Source organism: Drosophila guanche, unplaced genomic scaffold, assembly GCF_900245975.1.
Source record: "Drosophila guanche unplaced genomic scaffold, DGUA_6, whole genome shotgun sequence".
NCBI classification, from domain to species: Eukaryota; Metazoa; Arthropoda; class Insecta; order Diptera; family Drosophilidae; genus Drosophila; species Drosophila guanche.
Window position 1 is genome coordinate 2,337,076 of NW_022995744.1, and position 16,477 is coordinate 2,353,552.

General features: G+C 46.2%; 7 protein-coding genes across 8 annotated transcripts; 4 read left to right on the forward strand and 3 right to left on the reverse strand.

Annotated features, from left to right (window-relative positions):
- The first annotated feature begins 1,003 nt into the window (after positions 1–1,003).
- LOC117579388 (transmembrane protease serine 9) lies at positions 1,004–2,219 on the forward strand. The gene is made up of 4 exons (XM_034265258.1): positions 1,004–1,157; positions 1,242–1,580; positions 1,639–1,934; positions 1,997–2,219. The coding sequence occupies exons 1-4, from the start codon at positions 1,091–1,093 to the stop codon at positions 2,150–2,152; spliced, it is 858 nt and encodes a 285-aa protein (XP_034121149.1). The 5' UTR covers positions 1,004–1,090; the 3' UTR covers positions 2,153–2,219.
- Positions 2,220–5,118: 2,899 nt separating this feature from the next.
- On the reverse strand, positions 5,119–6,228 carry LOC117579145 (dysbindin protein homolog). The gene is made up of 2 exons (XM_034264885.1): positions 5,402–6,228; positions 5,119–5,342 (listed from the first exon to the last, which is right to left on the reverse strand). The coding sequence occupies exons 1-2, from the start codon at positions 6,150–6,152 to the stop codon at positions 5,233–5,235; spliced, it is 861 nt and encodes a 286-aa protein (XP_034120776.1). The 5' UTR covers positions 6,153–6,228; the 3' UTR covers positions 5,119–5,232.
- Positions 6,229–6,374: 146 nt separating this feature from the next.
- Positions 6,375–7,749, reverse strand: LOC117579555 (RNA-binding protein with serine-rich domain 1). Its single transcript, XM_034265474.1, has 2 exons — positions 7,650–7,749; positions 6,375–7,577 (listed from the first exon to the last, which is right to left on the reverse strand). Exons 1-2 carry the CDS (start codon positions 7,727–7,729, stop codon positions 6,566–6,568), a joined length of 1,092 nt encoding a protein of 363 aa, XP_034121365.1. The 5' UTR covers positions 7,730–7,749; the 3' UTR covers positions 6,375–6,565.
- Positions 7,750–7,751: 2 nt separating this feature from the next.
- Positions 7,752–8,533, forward strand: LOC117579557 (glutaredoxin-C4). 2 transcript variants are annotated; one of them, XM_034265477.1, is made up of 4 exons: positions 7,752–7,792; positions 7,875–8,100; positions 8,174–8,278; positions 8,337–8,533. In XM_034265477.1, the coding sequence occupies exons 2-4, from the start codon at positions 7,954–7,956 to the stop codon at positions 8,430–8,432; spliced, it is 348 nt and encodes a 115-aa protein (XP_034121368.1). In that variant the 5' UTR covers positions 7,752–7,792; positions 7,875–7,953; the 3' UTR covers positions 8,433–8,533. The 2 variants fall into 2 exon arrangements, with proteins under 2 accessions (XP_034121368.1, XP_034121369.1); XM_034265478.1 differs by lacking the exon at positions 7,752–7,792 and having other exon boundaries at positions 7,799–8,100.
- A 128-nt stretch (positions 8,534–8,661) lies between these two features.
- Positions 8,662–9,357, forward strand: LOC117579556 (biogenesis of lysosome-related organelles complex 1 subunit 3). Its single transcript, XM_034265476.1, has 3 exons — positions 8,662–8,770; positions 8,843–8,984; positions 9,044–9,357. The coding sequence occupies exons 1-3, from the start codon at positions 8,708–8,710 to the stop codon at positions 9,283–9,285; spliced, it is 447 nt and encodes a 148-aa protein (XP_034121367.1). The 5' UTR covers positions 8,662–8,707; the 3' UTR covers positions 9,286–9,357.
- Positions 9,286–10,990, reverse strand: LOC117579554 (cell cycle checkpoint control protein RAD9A). The gene is made up of 4 exons (XM_034265473.1): positions 10,860–10,990; positions 10,573–10,799; positions 10,365–10,516; positions 9,286–10,303 (listed from the first exon to the last, which is right to left on the reverse strand). The coding sequence occupies exons 1-4, from the start codon at positions 10,891–10,893 to the stop codon at positions 9,340–9,342; spliced, it is 1,377 nt and encodes a 458-aa protein (XP_034121364.1). The 5' UTR covers positions 10,894–10,990; the 3' UTR covers positions 9,286–9,339.
- Positions 10,991–11,071: 81 nt separating this feature from the next.
- LOC117580349 (UDP-glucose:glycoprotein glucosyltransferase) lies at positions 11,072–16,254 on the forward strand. Its single transcript, XM_034266863.1, has 2 exons — positions 11,072–11,458; positions 11,513–16,254. The coding sequence occupies exons 1-2, from the start codon at positions 11,233–11,235 to the stop codon at positions 15,925–15,927; spliced, it is 4,641 nt and encodes a 1,546-aa protein (XP_034122754.1). The 5' UTR covers positions 11,072–11,232; the 3' UTR covers positions 15,928–16,254.
- Positions 16,255–16,477: the final 223 nt, after the last annotated feature.

Below are 16,477 nucleotides of genomic sequence, written 5' to 3' on the forward strand. Positions count from 1 at the left end.
ATGTATGGATATAGTCTGATATCAACTCATATTGTCATTAAAAAACATTACAATCTTGAATGAGATATATAACGAGAAGGGACGTGTGAGATCCTTCTTACGCGTGGTGGCTCTAGCTTATATGGTCTCTGAGATCCAGGCGCTCAACAAGACGGACTGACAGACATACAGACGGACAGACTCAATCGACTCGGCTATTGATGCTGATCAAAAATATATATACTTTATGGGGTCGGAAACGTTTCCTTCTGTGCGTTACATAGATTCACTTTGTGAACAAATACAATATACCCTATTTACTCTTCGAGTACCGGGTATACAAATAATAATAATACCATTTTTAAACTCTAGGAGTGAATAGCTCCAAACTCTGAATAGAATCAGAGTACAAGTAATGCAAAGACACCAATACTTTCCTCTCCATCTCCTTCTCTGAGTAGAGCAAGTTTCCAGCTAAATAAATCATTCCACAATCGTCTCAATATCACATTTAGTACGTGTTATTAATTGCGCAAATATGGTACGAAAATAAGGATAATAGAGCAATAAACTTTGATGCAACAAGTCAGCATAAATGTTGTCACACCCATTGTTGTACGCCCAATTCAATGTCATGAACTTCATTGGGTCGTAAAACGCAAAACATACAAAACAATTTGTTTTTGTTGAGTTTCGGTTTCGGTTTCGTTCTTTTTTTTTGGCAGCTCCTTAATTGCAAAGCCAAAACGTGTGCACATGACACCCACGCACCCATTGCACCCGCCTAAATAAAGCTCAAAGCTTGAGGCAACAGGTGCTCTACAGACTTCTGTTCGGTTTGTTATCACAACGAGAGAGAGAGAGAGAGAGACAGAGTGGCGGAGGGAGAGCGAGCGAAGCAAAGCTCTCCAGCTAATCCGCATAGAACAGCGACAGAAACAATAAAGTCGGTGGAACAGAGACGACGCCTAGACACCTATATATAAATTAATTGGCGCACAGAATTTCAGTGACAGTTCATTGAATAGTTTCGTTCCGCAACAGCAGTGCAGCCACTTTAACGGGGTTTTCGGTCCTTAGAACATAACTCTAGTTTTACATACATATCAAGATGTTTCAATTTTTTTCCATATACGTGTTGGTGTTTACTCTGAGCTGTGTACAGGCGCAAATTGCTTGTGAGTCAATCAAAATCATATTTAAACTCCAGTGATAAAAATCAATGCATCCAAGATTTACAAATATTTTCAAAATCTTCGTAGTCACCAGCCAGCCCTGTACAGTTCGCAATCCAAAGATTGTTGGCGGCAACGAGGCGGAACGCAACGAAATGCCATTTATGGTTAGTCTGATGCGTCGGGGTGGACACTTCTGCGGGGGAACAATCATTTCCGAGCGGTGGATCCTCACGGCCGGGCACTGCATCTGCAATGGATTGCAAAAGTTCATGAAACCAGCACAAATTCAGGGCGTCGTGGGTCTGCACAGCATCAGGGAGTACCTGAATGGGATCGGCAATGGCCCGGATGCACTGAGGGTGGCCTTCAAGAACATTGTGCCGCATCCGCAATACGATTGCAACAGTGTTCAGCATGATATTGGTAGATATTTACATATATTTACCTACTGGAAAAGTTGAGTGACATTTTTTCGATCTAGCTCTGCTGGAAGTTGAACGGCCCATCAGCTTTACCGCTAACGTACAACCGAGCTGTGTTGGATCGGACAAGGGACAGCGCAGCTTGGAGCAGGAGTACGGCACCGTCTCCGGCTGGGGATGGACCCATGAAAACCAAGCGGAGGGCGATCGTGCAGACGTCTTGCGCAAGGCCACTGTCAAAATATGGAATAACGAGGATTGTGAGCGTTCATATCGCGCCCTCGGCAAGAGCAACAGCATTGGGGAGACACAACTGTGCGCCGGCTACGAGAACGGTCAGATTGATTCGTGTTGGGTGAGTATGAGACTGGGCTGATAGAGCACAAATGTTATGGATATTACCACTCACCATTGCAGGCTGATTCCGGCGGCCCTTTGATGTCCAAGGAGCACCACTTGGTTGGTGTAGTATCAACGGGCATCGGCTGTGCGCGTCCCGGCCTACCAGGCATCTACACGCGGGTCAGTAAATATGTTCCATGGATTCAGAATGTAATAGGAAGTAGGAAATAATAGCTTAATACAAGTAATAGCCGAGGAGCAAACAAAGGCTGTGATTCAAGTGTGATATTAGTCTTACAATGTGAATTAATAAATTAAACAATTACAAAATGTATTATTATTCCAATATAATCCATTTAATACCATATAATATTATACTATTCTTTTCTTCATTCGGTCTATAATAATGATATAGTCTGACCCTAATTCGGGAATCTGATAGAAATGGTCATTCTCTCAGGAACTGAGATTTTGGTTTCTTTAATATTTGGATGCCACAGATTTTCGACCTTTGTGGCGTAGGAAGGGTGCGAAAATTGTTTGCAAAATTTGGTGGCTCCAGTTCCTATAGTCTATGAGTACACGCCGACAAACAAGACGGGCAAACGAACAGACAGACAGTCATAGACTCGGCTATTGGTGCTGATCACGAATATATGTAACACATTTCAGATACCATATGGGAACATATTCCCATCTCGATCCGAAAAAGGATTATTTCTGTCTTCAGTCGACAAAAACACATACACACACATACTCAAGACAGCTAGAAAACAGCAATAAATGAAGACAGTTTTGATAAAATTAAGGATATATGAATGTCTGCCGCGTGGCGCGCTGCGCGTTTAACCGATAGACGTTGGGAAAATATTTAGGGAAAATTAGACTAAACACAACTAAAGGAGCTAAACTAGCAAAATCACCAAAATCAAAGGCAAAACAAAAATAAAATAAAACTAACTACTGACTACTAACTAACTGATTTAAGAAGAGGAAGGGAGTTAGTGGAGGATATAATAGGATAGAGGGAATTATAAACCGAGCATAAGACCCTAAACGGTTCATGTAAGGCGTAGTTCGATCTACAAAGTGAAAGGAACAAAGGAATAAAGATTCTAGTGGGTCTAAAGGAAATCGTAAAGTTTATGCGGCTCAACAAGTCAGTGTTGTCTACTTCCCCCTTGATTAAGTTGTGCATACAAATTACACCAAGCATTTCTCTACGAATTACTAAGGATGGAAGGTTTATTAGAAATAATTTACTACGGTAGCATGGCAGTCTCACAGTTGCATACCAGTTGAGGCCACTCAGGGCAAAAAGTAAAACGTTTTTCTGCACTGATTCAGGTCCTGATGTATGTACATATGTTGTACTGTGGACACTACACACATGTGCCGTATTCTAAAATCGGACGAACAAGCGAGATATAGAAGATATTAGTTATTATAGGTTATATATAGTTATATAGTCATAAAATTAATTTGAACACCTCTTTATTATCCCAAGCACGCCCATAGCTTTATTTACCATGGTAAAAATGTGTTCAGATATCTTTAACTTGGGGTCTACTTTAACACCAAGATCATCAACCAATGTAATTCTCTCAAGAGAACTACCGCAGAGGGTGTAAGGAGCCAGTCAGGCGCTGGAGCGATGCATGTTTGTCCTCTAACCTTCTCAAATAACGTCAGCTTGCTTTCATGCAAAATTTGAATCTTTAAAAGACTTCACTTTGTAAACAACAACAAAACAGTGTACCCAGAGAGCATACACTTTGCCAATAGGTAAATATTATAATAGAGGTTTAAATATAAATATAAGTATAAAATATACTTTAAACGGTTCACAGTTTATAGATTGGTCATCCGATACAAGTGAAACGTCACCACTCAGTGTGCGTGAAGCGTACCCCGGAGCCTGCTACAAATGTATTAGTGCCAGTTGAACACACAGCCAATGATGCAATGATGATTTGTTTTGATTTTGTTTTCGGGGTTTAGCGTATAAACCTGACCTACCACAAATATGCAGAAGGGGGTTTCGAACAAAATAACTATACAAATAGATAAAACTATTATTATAATTGTTTTACATGCAGATTTTATACTGATTTATTCTAAATTGTATGCATATTATGTAAACGCCGTCGCTTCTCGACATTCCGCTTCTCCGCCTACGCATCAGGCACGCAAGGATTGGACAACTGACTTCAAATTTGATGCCCAAGTATAGCACAAAAATGTACATAGACCCACCGCGTACGTATTTCTTTGTTTTATATGTGAATATAATTTTTTGTGGAAATATATATGTTTATGTAACATACATATGTAATATATTTCTACATATAACACTACATTTTACATAACATGTAAATAATGTATTAATGTTATGCAACCAGTTTTTAGTCGATTCGACGACTTTATGCTTTGTTTGCTTAGTGCTTTCAATCTCAAAATATACCGACAACTCAATTTCGACATCAAAATATACAGAAAAGTATAAAATATGCCGTAAACGGTAGCCTGTTGCACTTGGTGTAAAAAAAGGTGAAAAGGGGCCGCTAGTAAAATCAGGGATGATATTCGTATGGAACCGATAAGAAATGTTGCCCAGCACAAACTACTTTTAGCGGCTGTACGAGGCTGTGCTTAGATCGAAAAAGAAACTGGCCGATGAATACTAGAAGCCGATGGTATTCGATGGTAGTATTCGAGTAGGTGGAAAAACATACATTTTTTGTATGTTCCGCGAGGATACCTAGCAAACAGAGAGTAAAGTCTCAATAAAATGGTCCACCGTGCTTCTCAACGAGCCATCAAACTGCAAAACATAAGGATACAATTGTTTTAACTTAACTTTGTTTAACTTATTGGAACCCCAGTTGCTTCATGTTGCCAAGACACAGACCCGGCAGGGCTGTTAACAAAATGTCTTAAGTTTTTTTCCATTTGGGACCAATTACTTCTCCATAGGGTCGTGCCAAGGGGCGTTGGCGACGATTTGAAATGGAGTGCTTGGGGGGCCATTTTACAACTTCGCCACGGCTGGAAATATTCCTTGGCACGGCCCTGGATAAGGATATCAATGATGGGATTTCCGATAGTCCCGAGACACGCGTCTGGTTATTTCTATAAAATATATTTCATTTATACTAATACACAAGTCATTTTAGCTATGTATATTCATTTAAAAAACAGATTTGAAGCTATACTGCCTAAAAAAGGCATGTTTAAATACGTATAAAACCGAACTAACTGCAAATTGCACATGTAAAGGCACACTCGTATTGTTCTAGGCGAACATGCTCTCATCCGTTGAGAAACTGCTCCAAAGCGTCCTTGGTCTCCACTTCGTTGGCCTCTAAAACAACTTCCTCCAGGGCCAACTTGTTGCTAGTAACCTGAGTGGCTTGAATTTCTGCAAAAAATAATAAGGGATTAAGCCATCTATTGATGGTGGACCGTGTCTCCACATACTTGTCAGTTGGCCGTACTGCTTATACTCATCCATATCACAACGAAAAGCATCGTCAAAGACCGCCTGACGCTCGCGTTGAAGCTTCCTCAACTGTTGTTCATGATCTTGGATCTTCGCCTGATGTTGGGAAGCAATGTGCTGCCTGTACTTCTCCAGTTCATTCAACTTCTGTTGCTTATGTCGCGTCAGATCAAACTGCTTGTCCAGCATGAATTCCTGCATCTCGCATTCCTCGCAAAGGTCCTCTAGTTTCTCTAGCTCGGTTTCAAGATGATTTCCCATATCCTCCAGTGCGTGAAGAGTTTCGATACTCGCCTGGAGCTTTGATATCAGCGTGGGTATCCCAGCCAGGCTGCCGCTGAGATCGCTGATGGTCCTTCGCTGTCGCTCCGCTCTCTGCTGAACGGCAGTAATCTGTGTCGCAACGGCGGTAGCGCGTTCGGCGTTCTTCTCATTGGCCTCATGAATTTGCTGCCAGTCATCTTCGTACTTGGCCAAGAGACTGCACCCCGCCGCCACATTAAGATGCGAAGGCAAAGCATCTGTCAAATGGAAGGGTGCACCTAGGGACAGCGAGCTACTCCGACTCGAGGCCAGACTCTCGTTCAGTCCCAGGGGCGATGTGGGTGTTGTGGCGGCGCTCGACTGGCCAGAACTGACACGTTGGCGATATTGCTGCTGCAGACTCTCTGAGATCACAATGCCCTCCTGAATGGCGCTGCTCAGTTTTTTCTTCAGACTTCCAAACATGTCTGAAACATCTATCTTTTTAATTTATCTGCTTTAATGCACAGCACAGCACAAATTGTAAAAAACTCACATCAGCGCTGTGGTGCTCGAAAATGTAAATAAAAGAACAGCTGATTATATTTCGATGTATGGTAATATACCCTACCCACAGATACGGCACCACTATTATGGGAAGACGTTTATTCAAATAAAAAGTTATTTATTTTCAATGGAAACCCTCGTTTTAAACAATTTTTCCTTAAATAATGCGAAAATAAATATTTTTCCTCAAAGCAACCCTCTGTTTCTACATACACACATATATTGTCTGTTTAGAATCCATAGAGTAAATAGTCTTGACTGTTGTGGAAGTAATCTCTTTTCCCACAATAGTCACCTCTTTCGGTAAAACATTAAACTTAGTTATTAACAAGCTAATCTTCAGTCAGGTCCACGGAGTCGATGGCAGAACATGCAGCTGCTTGATGCTGCCTTTGTTCAGGTTCCTCGTTTGTTTGCTCTAGTCGGCATTCTTTGATTATTTCTATATCACTGTTGTGGCCGGACTCCAATTCGGTTGTACTATCATCCAGGACTATGAAGTTGCCAGCGACATCTCCTGGATCCGATTCTGTACCCCTACTCTCTGCAGAACTCGAACTAACATTGATGGTTAGCAGCTCTCGTCTATTATAGCGTGATGATATGGACAGGGATTCAATCAGTGGGGAGTCTGGATTTCCATGCTCATCGTCAGACATTAGCTCCCTGGCTATATCTAAATCACTGAGAGAAGAAGACGCTCGATCGTTGGGATTTCTTCCATTCTGTGGGGCTCCGTTGGCTCCGTGGCTGTATGCCATGGCCACGGCTAGTGCCATTTGCTTGGATTGGTGAAAAAATAATTCTGATGATGATATTCCTGTCACGGTGGGTACTGGTAGCTCTTCTGGGCTGCTACTGCTGCTGCTACTACGGCTCCTTCGCCTGAACTTGGTTTTTTTGCGCCGTTTATGTTTACTTTCATGTTTTCTCTTCTTGTGCGAATGGTGACGACTTCGACTGTAACTGCGACTTCTTCTGTTGCTGCTGCTGCTGCCACTCCTTCTGCTACTGCTGCGTCGCTTTTTCACCTTCCTGGACGGACTTCGGTTTCGGATCCGGCTTGAGCTGCTGCTTCTGTTCCGATGTCTGCCCGCATCTCGGTTGTAATAGTAATTGGATTTCCTTTTCTCGTGCCTTTCATCCAAGTCCTTTAACTTTCGCTGGCATTCGGCCTGAGTTCGCTCACTTTCCCGCTGGTTATGGCGCAGCGCAGTCTTAATGGTTCGCCCCAGAAATCGTTTGTTTGGCTTGCCCAGAGGATTCACCTTTCGCTCTTGCACTCCACTGGATGACCTGGGATCTCCACCCCCTATTTCTCGAATGAGCTCGGCAATAGCCTGACTGGTTACAATAAAAAATATAAATTTTAAATACTTCCACTAAAAAATTCTTAATGTTATTAATATTAATTACCTAGTTAAATCGTCCCCATCCCCCATTCTTCTTCTTTTTTCCGAGTAACAATCGCGACTCGCGACTATCGAGCTCTTCATAGTATCGATGACGCCTGACATGTAAGAATATACGGTCCTACTTGACACATCTTCTCGTACAAAGTAAATTCATAAAATTTATATTATAAGAAGTACAGTACCATTAACAACCACAAACTACTGACTACTGTTCCTTGACATCCAGCCAGCCTATCAAATCCACTTCTCCGAAGAAACGCATCCAGGACCGTGAAATTTCCATTCCCCTCTAAGAGCTTGATCTTATGGGCTCAATTGGTTCCTCACTACGACCACAAATTGCCATCAACATGTCTTCCAAGTCTGCCAAGTTCGTTGAGAACACCATTACCAGCAATAAAGTGGTTATTTTCAGCAAAACCTATTGTCCCTACTGCCAAATGGCAAAGGAGGTATGTACAGAAGTGGAAATATCTTCAACAATCGCATTACGCCATAACATAACTTTATGTTCTGTCTCTGTAGCCCTTCCAGAAGCTAAATGTGCAGGCCACAGTCATAGAGTTGGACGGAAATCCAGACGGCGATGAGATCCAGTCCGTGCTGGGCGCGATTACAGGTGGCAGGACGGTATGTTTTGTTTGATAATAAAAGCTTTGTTTGTATCCCCTTTTTGGTAAATTTGCAGGTGCCGCGAGTCTTTATTGATGGCAAATTTATTGGCGGCGGCACGGACATTAAAAGGATGTACGATACGGGTGCTCTTCAAAAATACTTTGCCTAATCGGTGGTGCAATACTAGAGACCTGGTGTATACGTATGCCTGGTGCGCGCTTTTATGTACAAAAGTTATTATCATGATTAAAGATTAAATCAACAAATGTATTCGCAAAATTTCAGCTAATATCGATCCAATCCATGAGTCATTCGTTGCACATGGATGGAACTATTTTCAGTCTGCTCATTCTGCATTCTAGTCAAATGAAACACAACAATGTACTCTGCTAACATTTTCTGAAATTCACGATCTGGTCATACTAAGATCACAATTTTGCTGCAATGGGCGATCTGGTGAAAGGAGAAGCCTCAGAATCCGATGAAGAGCTCCAGGACAAGCGCAAGGTAAATATTTGGTCGGAAAGGGAGGATAGTTGCGCTGCGTTACTGATATACAGCCTGCAATGGTTGTCGCAGATTTTTGCCGCAGAGGTGCCCGGCGAGGCAACCGAGGAGGATGACGACGACGATGAAGACATCTATGAGCAGAGGCGAAGCACCCATGGGGCGTCCAGCACAGCCTCTATCTACCGCAACAACCTGCTGCAGCGCAAACTAAGTACACAGTAGACCTGCTCCTCCCTTAGAGTGCAGTCCAATAATAGTGCAAAATTCCAGTTGAAAACAACATTGCGATTTGGAGATCACTGACAGCACTGACCCGCAGCCTTGTGGTGAACGCCTCTAAGCAGTTGCTGACCACGGACCAAATGCTCATCAAGTCCCAGCTTTCCATGCAGTCGGCGCACACGTCCCTGCAACAGGCGCAGCGCCATGTCAGTGAGCTGCAGTCCCGCACGGCGGCTGTGATAGCTGGCGGCAGTTTCCTACCGCATATAAACATTAGGAATGCCGGATAATTAACTAGAAAATCACACAAAACAACATTTTATTTATGAACGAACAAATATAGGCTAGTCCTCTGTATCGGAGTTGGGAGCATACGCGTGGCTGTTGGGCGAGGGCTCGCGTGGAACGTATGTGCTTTGGAAACATCTTGAGAATATGGTGCGCATCTGGGGGAAGCGTTCCGGGGACTGAGGTATGCTCTCATCATCGTCCCCATGAACGTCGGGAGAAAGCTCGGGAGACTGCGTGGCTGGCGCATCGTCTGTATTGTAGAAGCAAACTTCTGTACTGTTCGGCAGTGCGGGGGTGGCTGCTGGTTCAGGCACAGCTTTCGGAGGAGCCAACCGGCAGGCTTCCTGGACGGCATCGGCTGCTGCCAGCATCAGTGCCTCTGCCTCAGCCTCATCTTCGATCAGGACCACAGTGTCAACCTCTGCCAGCATGCGAGCCTGTTGTACGGACGGTGCTTCTGAGGGTCGAAACTGAAAGAGCGGGCTTTCCATACTCGAATCTATCTCCGCCTGTCCATCCTGTTGTCGTCGCTTTTGCTGCACACTTGGACCCGGAGTGCTGCTCTTGCGCTTTGAAGCTGCAGTTCGCACATCTTTTTGTTGAACGGTCAGGTCCTGCTGGCAGTAATCGTGTGAGAAGCTTACATCATCTGGAGACAGTGTGGACATAATCAAGAGACACTCAATCTCGCCGTGTTTCTTGACTTTCAGCATGCAGGGACTGCCTGCATCGTCGAACTCTAGCGACAACGAAGCATTCAAGCACTCGCCAAAGAGTAGAAAGGCCCTAAACTCCTTGATGCAAAACGTAATGACTGTGTTCTTGATCACCTGATACCGGTCGAATTCCTTGGGTTTCAGTTTCAACTGCGTTCGCATAAATTTATCATTCACCCGCGTGCCTTCGATGTAGTTCTTCGCCACCAAACTGTCTGCGTTGGCCTCCAAGGTTAGTTCCTCCTCAGTGGAATTGAAAATGTTTGAGATGTCCATGAACAGCTTGTGGTCACCAAGTAGGCTACGAGAGGGCATTGAAATGATTGAACGTTGAGTGAATTCGCTCAAGGCATGGAACGTACATATTTGATCTCTGGGCAGTGTCGATGTTCGTGTTGATGTTCTGATCATCGATTATGGAAATGGTGGCCTCTTTGGTGGTCTCAAGCTTGCAGCGCAGATTCACCTGCAGACTGTTCTGATTGTCGATTAGGTTGAGCTCGCAGTACTCCACCTGAAATGTGCATTTTGTTAGAAATAAAGCCGTGGTACGAACTGTAGGACTCCTACCTCGCTCATATTGCGAAACACGGCCAGACAGCACTTCATGGATATTTTACAATAAAAGTCCGAATATGGTGGCATGTCGAACACCTCGAACATGGATCTTTTGAAGAATATGCTTCCCACTGCCGACTGTGTTGCGTTTATGGCCCTCATTTGTAGTCCCTGCTGCTCGATCTCAATAAACAATTCCTTGCCCACCTTGGACAGGGACTGCACAGCCTTGGCCATAACTATGAAGAAGAGGATTGAGTGAAAACAGTGGGTGATTGCCTGTGCTGGCCATGCCTTACCGCGAGCATTGGTGCCTTCTAAAGTGTATTTCATTTGCAAATCGCAATAAAAATGTTAATACAACTTTGCTGGCGTCACGATTCGAAACGGAAAGGTGTGGCCAAAACGTAGAACAATTTACCGAACATTCGCAATACACTGGTATTGGTATATACTGGAACATACTGGTATTAAATGCAGCCACACTGAAATGCAGCCGGTCAAACGCCACATCAGTTCTAATTTTTTTTAATTTTACTAAATTAATTAATAGAAAACGAGAGCCAGTTTCAAATTGTTGAACAAGTAAATAGAGTGCAGGCCCGTTAGGCACAACCTTATTTGAAAGCTATGCAGATGACCGAAAACATACAATAAACACGGAAGCAAACAATGTTACGTCTCTTGTGTGTGTTTGTGCTGCTGCAGTCAGCAGCCCCGATCTTGGCCAGAGCAGAATCCAGTCAGAGCTATCCCATAACCACACTCATCAATGCCAAGTGGACACAGACGCCATTGTATCTGGAGATCGCAGAGTACTTGGCGGACGAGCAGGCTGGCCTCTTCTGGGACTACGTCCGAGGGGTGGCGAAGCTGGACACGGCTCTGAACGAATATGGTTTGTACTTGACTAAATGGTTGAGGTGCTTGATTATTTAGTATTTTCGTCTAGATACTGAGTCGCAGATGTACAATGCCGCCCTAGAACTGGTCAAAGCTCATGTTAGCTCGCCGGAGCTGCCTCTGCTCAAGCTGGTGGTGTCCATGCACAGCCTAACTCCGCGCATCCAGACACACTTCCAGCTGTCCGACGAACTGCGAAGCGGAGGCGCCTGCCAGAGCTCTACTTTCGCCCACGTCGGCACTGAGTTGGCCTGCAGCTACGTGGAGTTGGAGAAGAAACTCGAACTGTCGCGGGCCGAGGACAGTTTGGATTCGCCCGTGGATACCTACAGCTTTGATCACATCTATCCGGGTAGTGAGAACAATACCCGCACGGTGGTCTTGTATGGCGACCTTGGAAGCTCGCAGTTTCGCACATATCACAAGCTCCTGGAGAAGGAGGCCAACAATGGCAAGATTCGATACATCCTGCGCCATCATTTGGCAAAAACAGAGAAGAAGCCGGTGCGCCTATCCGGCTATGGTGTGGAGCTGCATTTGAAGAGCACCGAGTACAAGAGTCAGGACGATGCTCCCAAGCCGGAAGCTGGCTCCACTTTGGATGAGGACCTGGACAATGAATCGGACGTGCAGGGCTTCGACTTTAAGGCGTTGAAGAACAAGCATCCCAATCTGAAGCGGGCCCTGGACCAACTGCGCCAACGTCTGTTGCAGGGCAACGACGAGATCGCCCAGCTAAAGGCCTGGGAATTCCAGGATCTGGGCTTGCAAGCCACTGCTGCTATTGCGGAGATTCAAGGGGATGAGTCCCTGCAGATTCTGCAGTACACTGCGCACAATTTCCCCATGCTTGCCAGGACTCTGCTGGCCCACAAGGTGACGGAATCGCTGAGGGCTGAGGTCAAGCACAACACGGAGACATTCGGACGCAGCTTGAACGTTGCACCTCCGGACGGTGCGCTGTTCATTAACGGCCTGTTTTTCGATGCAGACACCATGGACCTGTACTCTATGGTGGAGACCCTGCGCTCAGAGATGCGAGTGCTAGAAAGTCTGCACAGTAACAATGTGAGGGGAGGCTTGGCCAGCTCCCTGCTGGCCCTTGATCTGACGGCCTCGAGCAAGAAGGAGTTTGCCATTGATATCCGGGACACGGCCGTGCAGTGGATCAATGATATCGAAACCGATGCTCAATACAGACGCTGGCCATCGTCGGTAATGGATCTGCTGCGCCCCACCTTCCCCGGAATGCTGAGGAACATCAGGAAGAATGTGTTCAACTTGGTCTTGATTGTGGATGCCCTTCAACTGAAGGCCAGGAGTGTGATAAAGTTATCCGAGTCCTTTGTCATACACCAGGCTCCCATTCGTCTCGGATTGGTTTTCGATGCCAGGGAGGCCAGCAAGGAAAATGCCGAGGATTACATAGCCATCACATGCGCCTTCAACTATGTTAGCCAGAAGAAGGATGCCCGAGCTGCTCTGAGCTTCCTCACTGACATATACGCAGCCGTAGGCGAGACGAAGGTGGTAAAGAAGGAGAACATCGTGAAGCAGCTGATAAAGGAGTTCAGCACCCTAACCCGCGCGAAGGCTGAAGAGTTCATTGAGGAGGACTCCACCTACGACTATGGCCGCGAGCTGGCGGCAGAGTTTGTACAACGCCTGGGCTTTTCAGACAAGGGACAGCCGCAGGCTCTGCTCAACGGGGTGCCCATGCCAAGCAACATTGTCACTGCGGACAGCGAGTTCGAAGAGGCTATCTTCACCGAGATCATGACTCACACGAGCACTCTGCAGAAGGCCGTCTACAAGGGCGAGATGACAGACAATGACGTGGCCATCGACTACCTTATGAACCAGCCCCATGTCATGCCCAGACTCAATCAGCGGATTCTTAGCCAGGAGGATGTGAAGTACCTAGACATTAATGGCGTGCCCTACAAGCAGCTGGGCAATGTAGCCGCTTTGAACCGGCTCTCAAACCGGGACATGACTGCCACGGTGATGGAGAACCTCAAGTTCTTTGGCGGAAAAAAATCCACAGAGCGGATTGGCCGAGCCTCTCTGCAATTCCTTACCATTTGGGTGTTTGCGGACCTGGACACGGAAGAGGGACGCAATCTGCTCACCCATGCCCTGGAGTATGTCCAGGGGAGCGAGAGCGTACGCTTGGCATTCATACCCAATACTGAAAACGTTCCGGCAGGGGATTCGAAGAACCTTAATCGTTTGGCTTGGGCCGCCATGCAGACCCTGCCATCGACTCAGGCCACCGAGCAGGTGCTAAAGTGGTTGAAGAAGCCCAAGGAGAAGCTTGAGACACCATCCAAGGTGCTGGACATACTGGGCTCCACGGAGCTTCATCTGAAGATGCTGCGAGTGTATGCCCAGCGTGTGTTGGGACTGAACAAGTCCCAGCGATTGGTCATTGGAAACGGACGACTGTATGGACCGCTTTCCGCTGACGAGAGCTTCGATAGTGCGGACTTTGCACTATTGGCGCGGTTCAGCTCCCTGCAATACGGCGATAAGGTGCGTCAAGTACTTAGGGAATCTGCCCAAGACGTCGGTGCGGATTTCACCAGCGACACACTGCTCAAGCTCTACGCCAGCCTCCTGCCCAGACAGACAAAGAATCGCTTCAAGATGCCCACCGATCTGAAGTCTGATCATTCGGTGGTGCTGCTGCCCCCCAAACAGGAAAAGTTACCTCACTTTGATGTTGTCGCAGTGCTGGACCCTGCCTCGAGGGGGGCGCAGAAGATGGCGCCATTGCTGATCCTTCTGCGGCAGGTGCTCAACTGCCAGCTGAGCCTCTTCATGATTCCCGTGCCCCAGCACAGTGATATGCCAGTAAAGAACTTCTACCGCTACGTTGTGGAGCCAGAGATCCAGTTTGAAGCAAACGGAGTCAGGTCGGACGGTCCTCTGGCAAAGTTCAGCGGCTTGCCGGCCAATCCTCTACTGACCCAGCAGATTCAGGTTCCCGAGAACTGGCTGGTTGAGGCTGTGCGTGCTGTCTACGACTTGGATAACATCAAACTGTCGGAGATCGGAGGACCCGTGCACAGCGAGTTCGACTTGGAGTATCTTTTGCTGGAGGGCCACTGCTTCGATGCGTCCACCGGAACGCCACCCAGAGGCTTGCAACTTGTCCTAGGCACCAAGAGCAAGACCACCCTCGTGGACACCATAGTGATGGCCAATCTGGGCTATTTCCAACTGAAGGCCAATCCCGGAGCCTGGTCGCTGCGTCTACGCGAGGGGAAATCAACGGATATCTATGGAATAAGTCATATCGATGGCGAGAATGCCAATTACGATGCAGGTTCCTCGGTAGTGCAGGTACTAATCACCTCTCTGCGTTCGCATGTCATTAAGCTGCGAGTGTCAAAGAAGCCAGGAATGCAGCAGGCTGAGCTGCTTGCCGACGAGACCGACCAGGCGGCACAGTCGGGCATTTGGAACAGCATTGCCAGCAGCTTCGGTGGCAGCAATGGGAATCAGGCCGCAGCCGATGAGGATACGGAGACCATCAACATTTTCTCCGTGGCCTCAGGACACCTGTACGAGCGCCTGCTCAGAATTATGATGATCTCCTTGCTCAAGCATACGAAATCCCCGGTGAAGTTTTGGTTCCTGAAGAACTACCTGTCGCCACAGTTCACTGATTTCCTGCCCCACATGGCCACAGAGTACAATTTCCAGTACGAACTGGTCCAGTACAAATGGCCACGCTGGCTGCACCAGCAAACTGAGAAGCAGCGCACCATTTGGGGCTACAAGATCCTCTTCCTAGATGTCTTGTTCCCTCTCAATGTGAGAAAGATTATTTTTGTGGATGCAGATGCCATTGTCAGGACGGACATCAAGGAGCTGTACGACCTGGATCTGGGCGGAGCTCCCTATGCCTACACTCCGTTCTGTGACTCGCGCAAGGAAATGGAGGGGTTCCGCTTCTGGAAGCAGGGCTACTGGCGCAGCCATCTGATGGGTAGGCGGTATCATATTTCAGCCTTGTACGTGGTAGACCTTAAGCGCTTTCGCAAGATTGCCGCTGGCGACAGGTTGCGTGGCCAGTACCAGGCCCTCAGCCAGGACCCCAACAGCTTGTCCAATCTGGATCAGGACTTGCCCAACAACATGATACATCAAGTGTCCATTAAATCGCTGCCCGACGACTGGTTGTGGTGTCAGACCTGGTGCAGCGACAGCAAATTCAGCAGTGCCAAAGTCATCGACCTGTGCAACAACCCGCAGACCAAGGAGGCCAAGCTGACTGCAGCCCAAAGGATAGTACCAGAGTGGAAGGACTATGATGCAGAACTCAAAGCGTTATTAGCCCGCATCGAGGATCATGAGAACTCACATAGCAGGGACATTGACGAAGATCCGGTCGATGATCATGTGGTGGTCACCACGCAGCCGCCACCGCCTGAGCCCAAGCACGGCGAACTGTGATTTCCGCTTAGTTAAAGTTCCCCCAAACGTGGTCTTTAGTGAATTTAAGTCGATTGTCATTGATGCATGCCTAACTACTAATTAGATAAGTCCTAATCCCAAGAGTAATTTGTAAATTGTAATTCGAAATGCAAACAGAGATACGAAAAGCAAATGGCTCAGCTAAAAAATTCGAAATTTGCTTCTTGTCTTGCATTCCATTCCCAGAGCTTTGCCACACCACACCACACTTTTGATTTAAGTTGAATTTGAATGTCAAACCACGCAGAGTGCGCGCATAAGTCTAAAAGTTTTGCCTAGCCATTAAATGATGAATGAAATCCAGAATAATTCCATTTCTTGGGAGGGAGGAAATGTCTAAGAGACAGGTTAGCTGCTTCCTATTTTTCAACATTACAGTATTTCGTATTATTTTGTGTGTTTTATTTCAAATCATATTTTGAATTATTCGCTTTTGTATCTACATAAAGAAATTATTTATTTAATTGTATTATCCTTCTGGTTTTCTATGTTGTTTTCAGCATATTGAATGTATCTACTTATTAAGAAA

Coding starts and splice junctions, on each gene's coding strand:
- LOC117579388 (XM_034265258.1), top strand. CDS start 1,091: ATGTTTCAATTTTTTTCCATATACGTGTTGGTGTTTACTCTGAGCTGT. Junction 1,581..1,638: donor CAGTGTTCAGCATGATATTG/GTAGATATTTAC, acceptor TTTTCGATCTAG/CTCTGCTGGAAGTTGAACGG. Junction 1,935..1,996: donor GTCAGATTGATTCGTGTTGG/GTGAGTATGAGA, acceptor TCACCATTGCAG/GCTGATTCCGGCGGCCCTTT.
- LOC117579145 (XM_034264885.1), bottom strand. CDS start 6,152: ATGTTTGGAAGTCTGAAGAAAAAACTGAGCAGCGCCATTCAGGAGGGC. Junction 5,343..5,401: donor GCAGTACGGCCAACTGACAA/GTATGTGGAGAC, acceptor TATTTTTTGCAG/AAATTCAAGCCACTCAGGTT.
- LOC117579555 (XM_034265474.1), bottom strand. CDS start 7,729: ATGAAGAGCTCGATAGTCGCGAGTCGCGATTGTTACTCGGAAAAAAGA. Junction 7,578..7,649: donor GATGGGGACGATTTAACTAG/GTAATTAATATT, acceptor TATTGTAACCAG/TCAGGCTATTGCCGAGCTCA.
- LOC117579557 (XM_034265477.1), top strand. CDS start 7,954: ATGGGCTCAATTGGTTCCTCACTACGACCACAAATTGCCATCAACATG. Junction 8,101..8,173: donor ACTGCCAAATGGCAAAGGAG/GTATGTACAGAA, acceptor CTGTCTCTGTAG/CCCTTCCAGAAGCTAAATGT. Junction 8,279..8,336: donor CGATTACAGGTGGCAGGACG/GTATGTTTTGTT, acceptor GTAAATTTGCAG/GTGCCGCGAGTCTTTATTGA.
- LOC117579556 (XM_034265476.1), top strand. CDS start 8,708: ATGGGCGATCTGGTGAAAGGAGAAGCCTCAGAATCCGATGAAGAGCTC. Junction 8,771..8,842: donor AGCTCCAGGACAAGCGCAAG/GTAAATATTTGG, acceptor TGGTTGTCGCAG/ATTTTTGCCGCAGAGGTGCC. Junction 8,985..9,043: donor CCTGCTGCAGCGCAAACTAA/GTACACAGTAGA, acceptor GCAAAATTCCAG/TTGAAAACAACATTGCGATT.
- LOC117579554 (XM_034265473.1), bottom strand. CDS start 10,893: ATGAAATACACTTTAGAAGGCACCAATGCTCGCG. Junction 10,800..10,859: donor AGAAGGCACCAATGCTCGCG/GTAAGGCATGGC, acceptor TCTTCTTCATAG/TTATGGCCAAGGCTGTGCAG. Junction 10,517..10,572: donor TGTTTCGCAATATGAGCGAG/GTAGGAGTCCTA, acceptor TGCACATTTCAG/GTGGAGTACTGCGAGCTCAA.
- LOC117580349 (XM_034266863.1), top strand. CDS start 11,233: ATGTTACGTCTCTTGTGTGTGTTTGTGCTGCTGCAGTCAGCAGCCCCG. Junction 11,459..11,512: donor CACGGCTCTGAACGAATATG/GTTTGTACTTGA, acceptor ATTTTCGTCTAG/ATACTGAGTCGCAGATGTAC.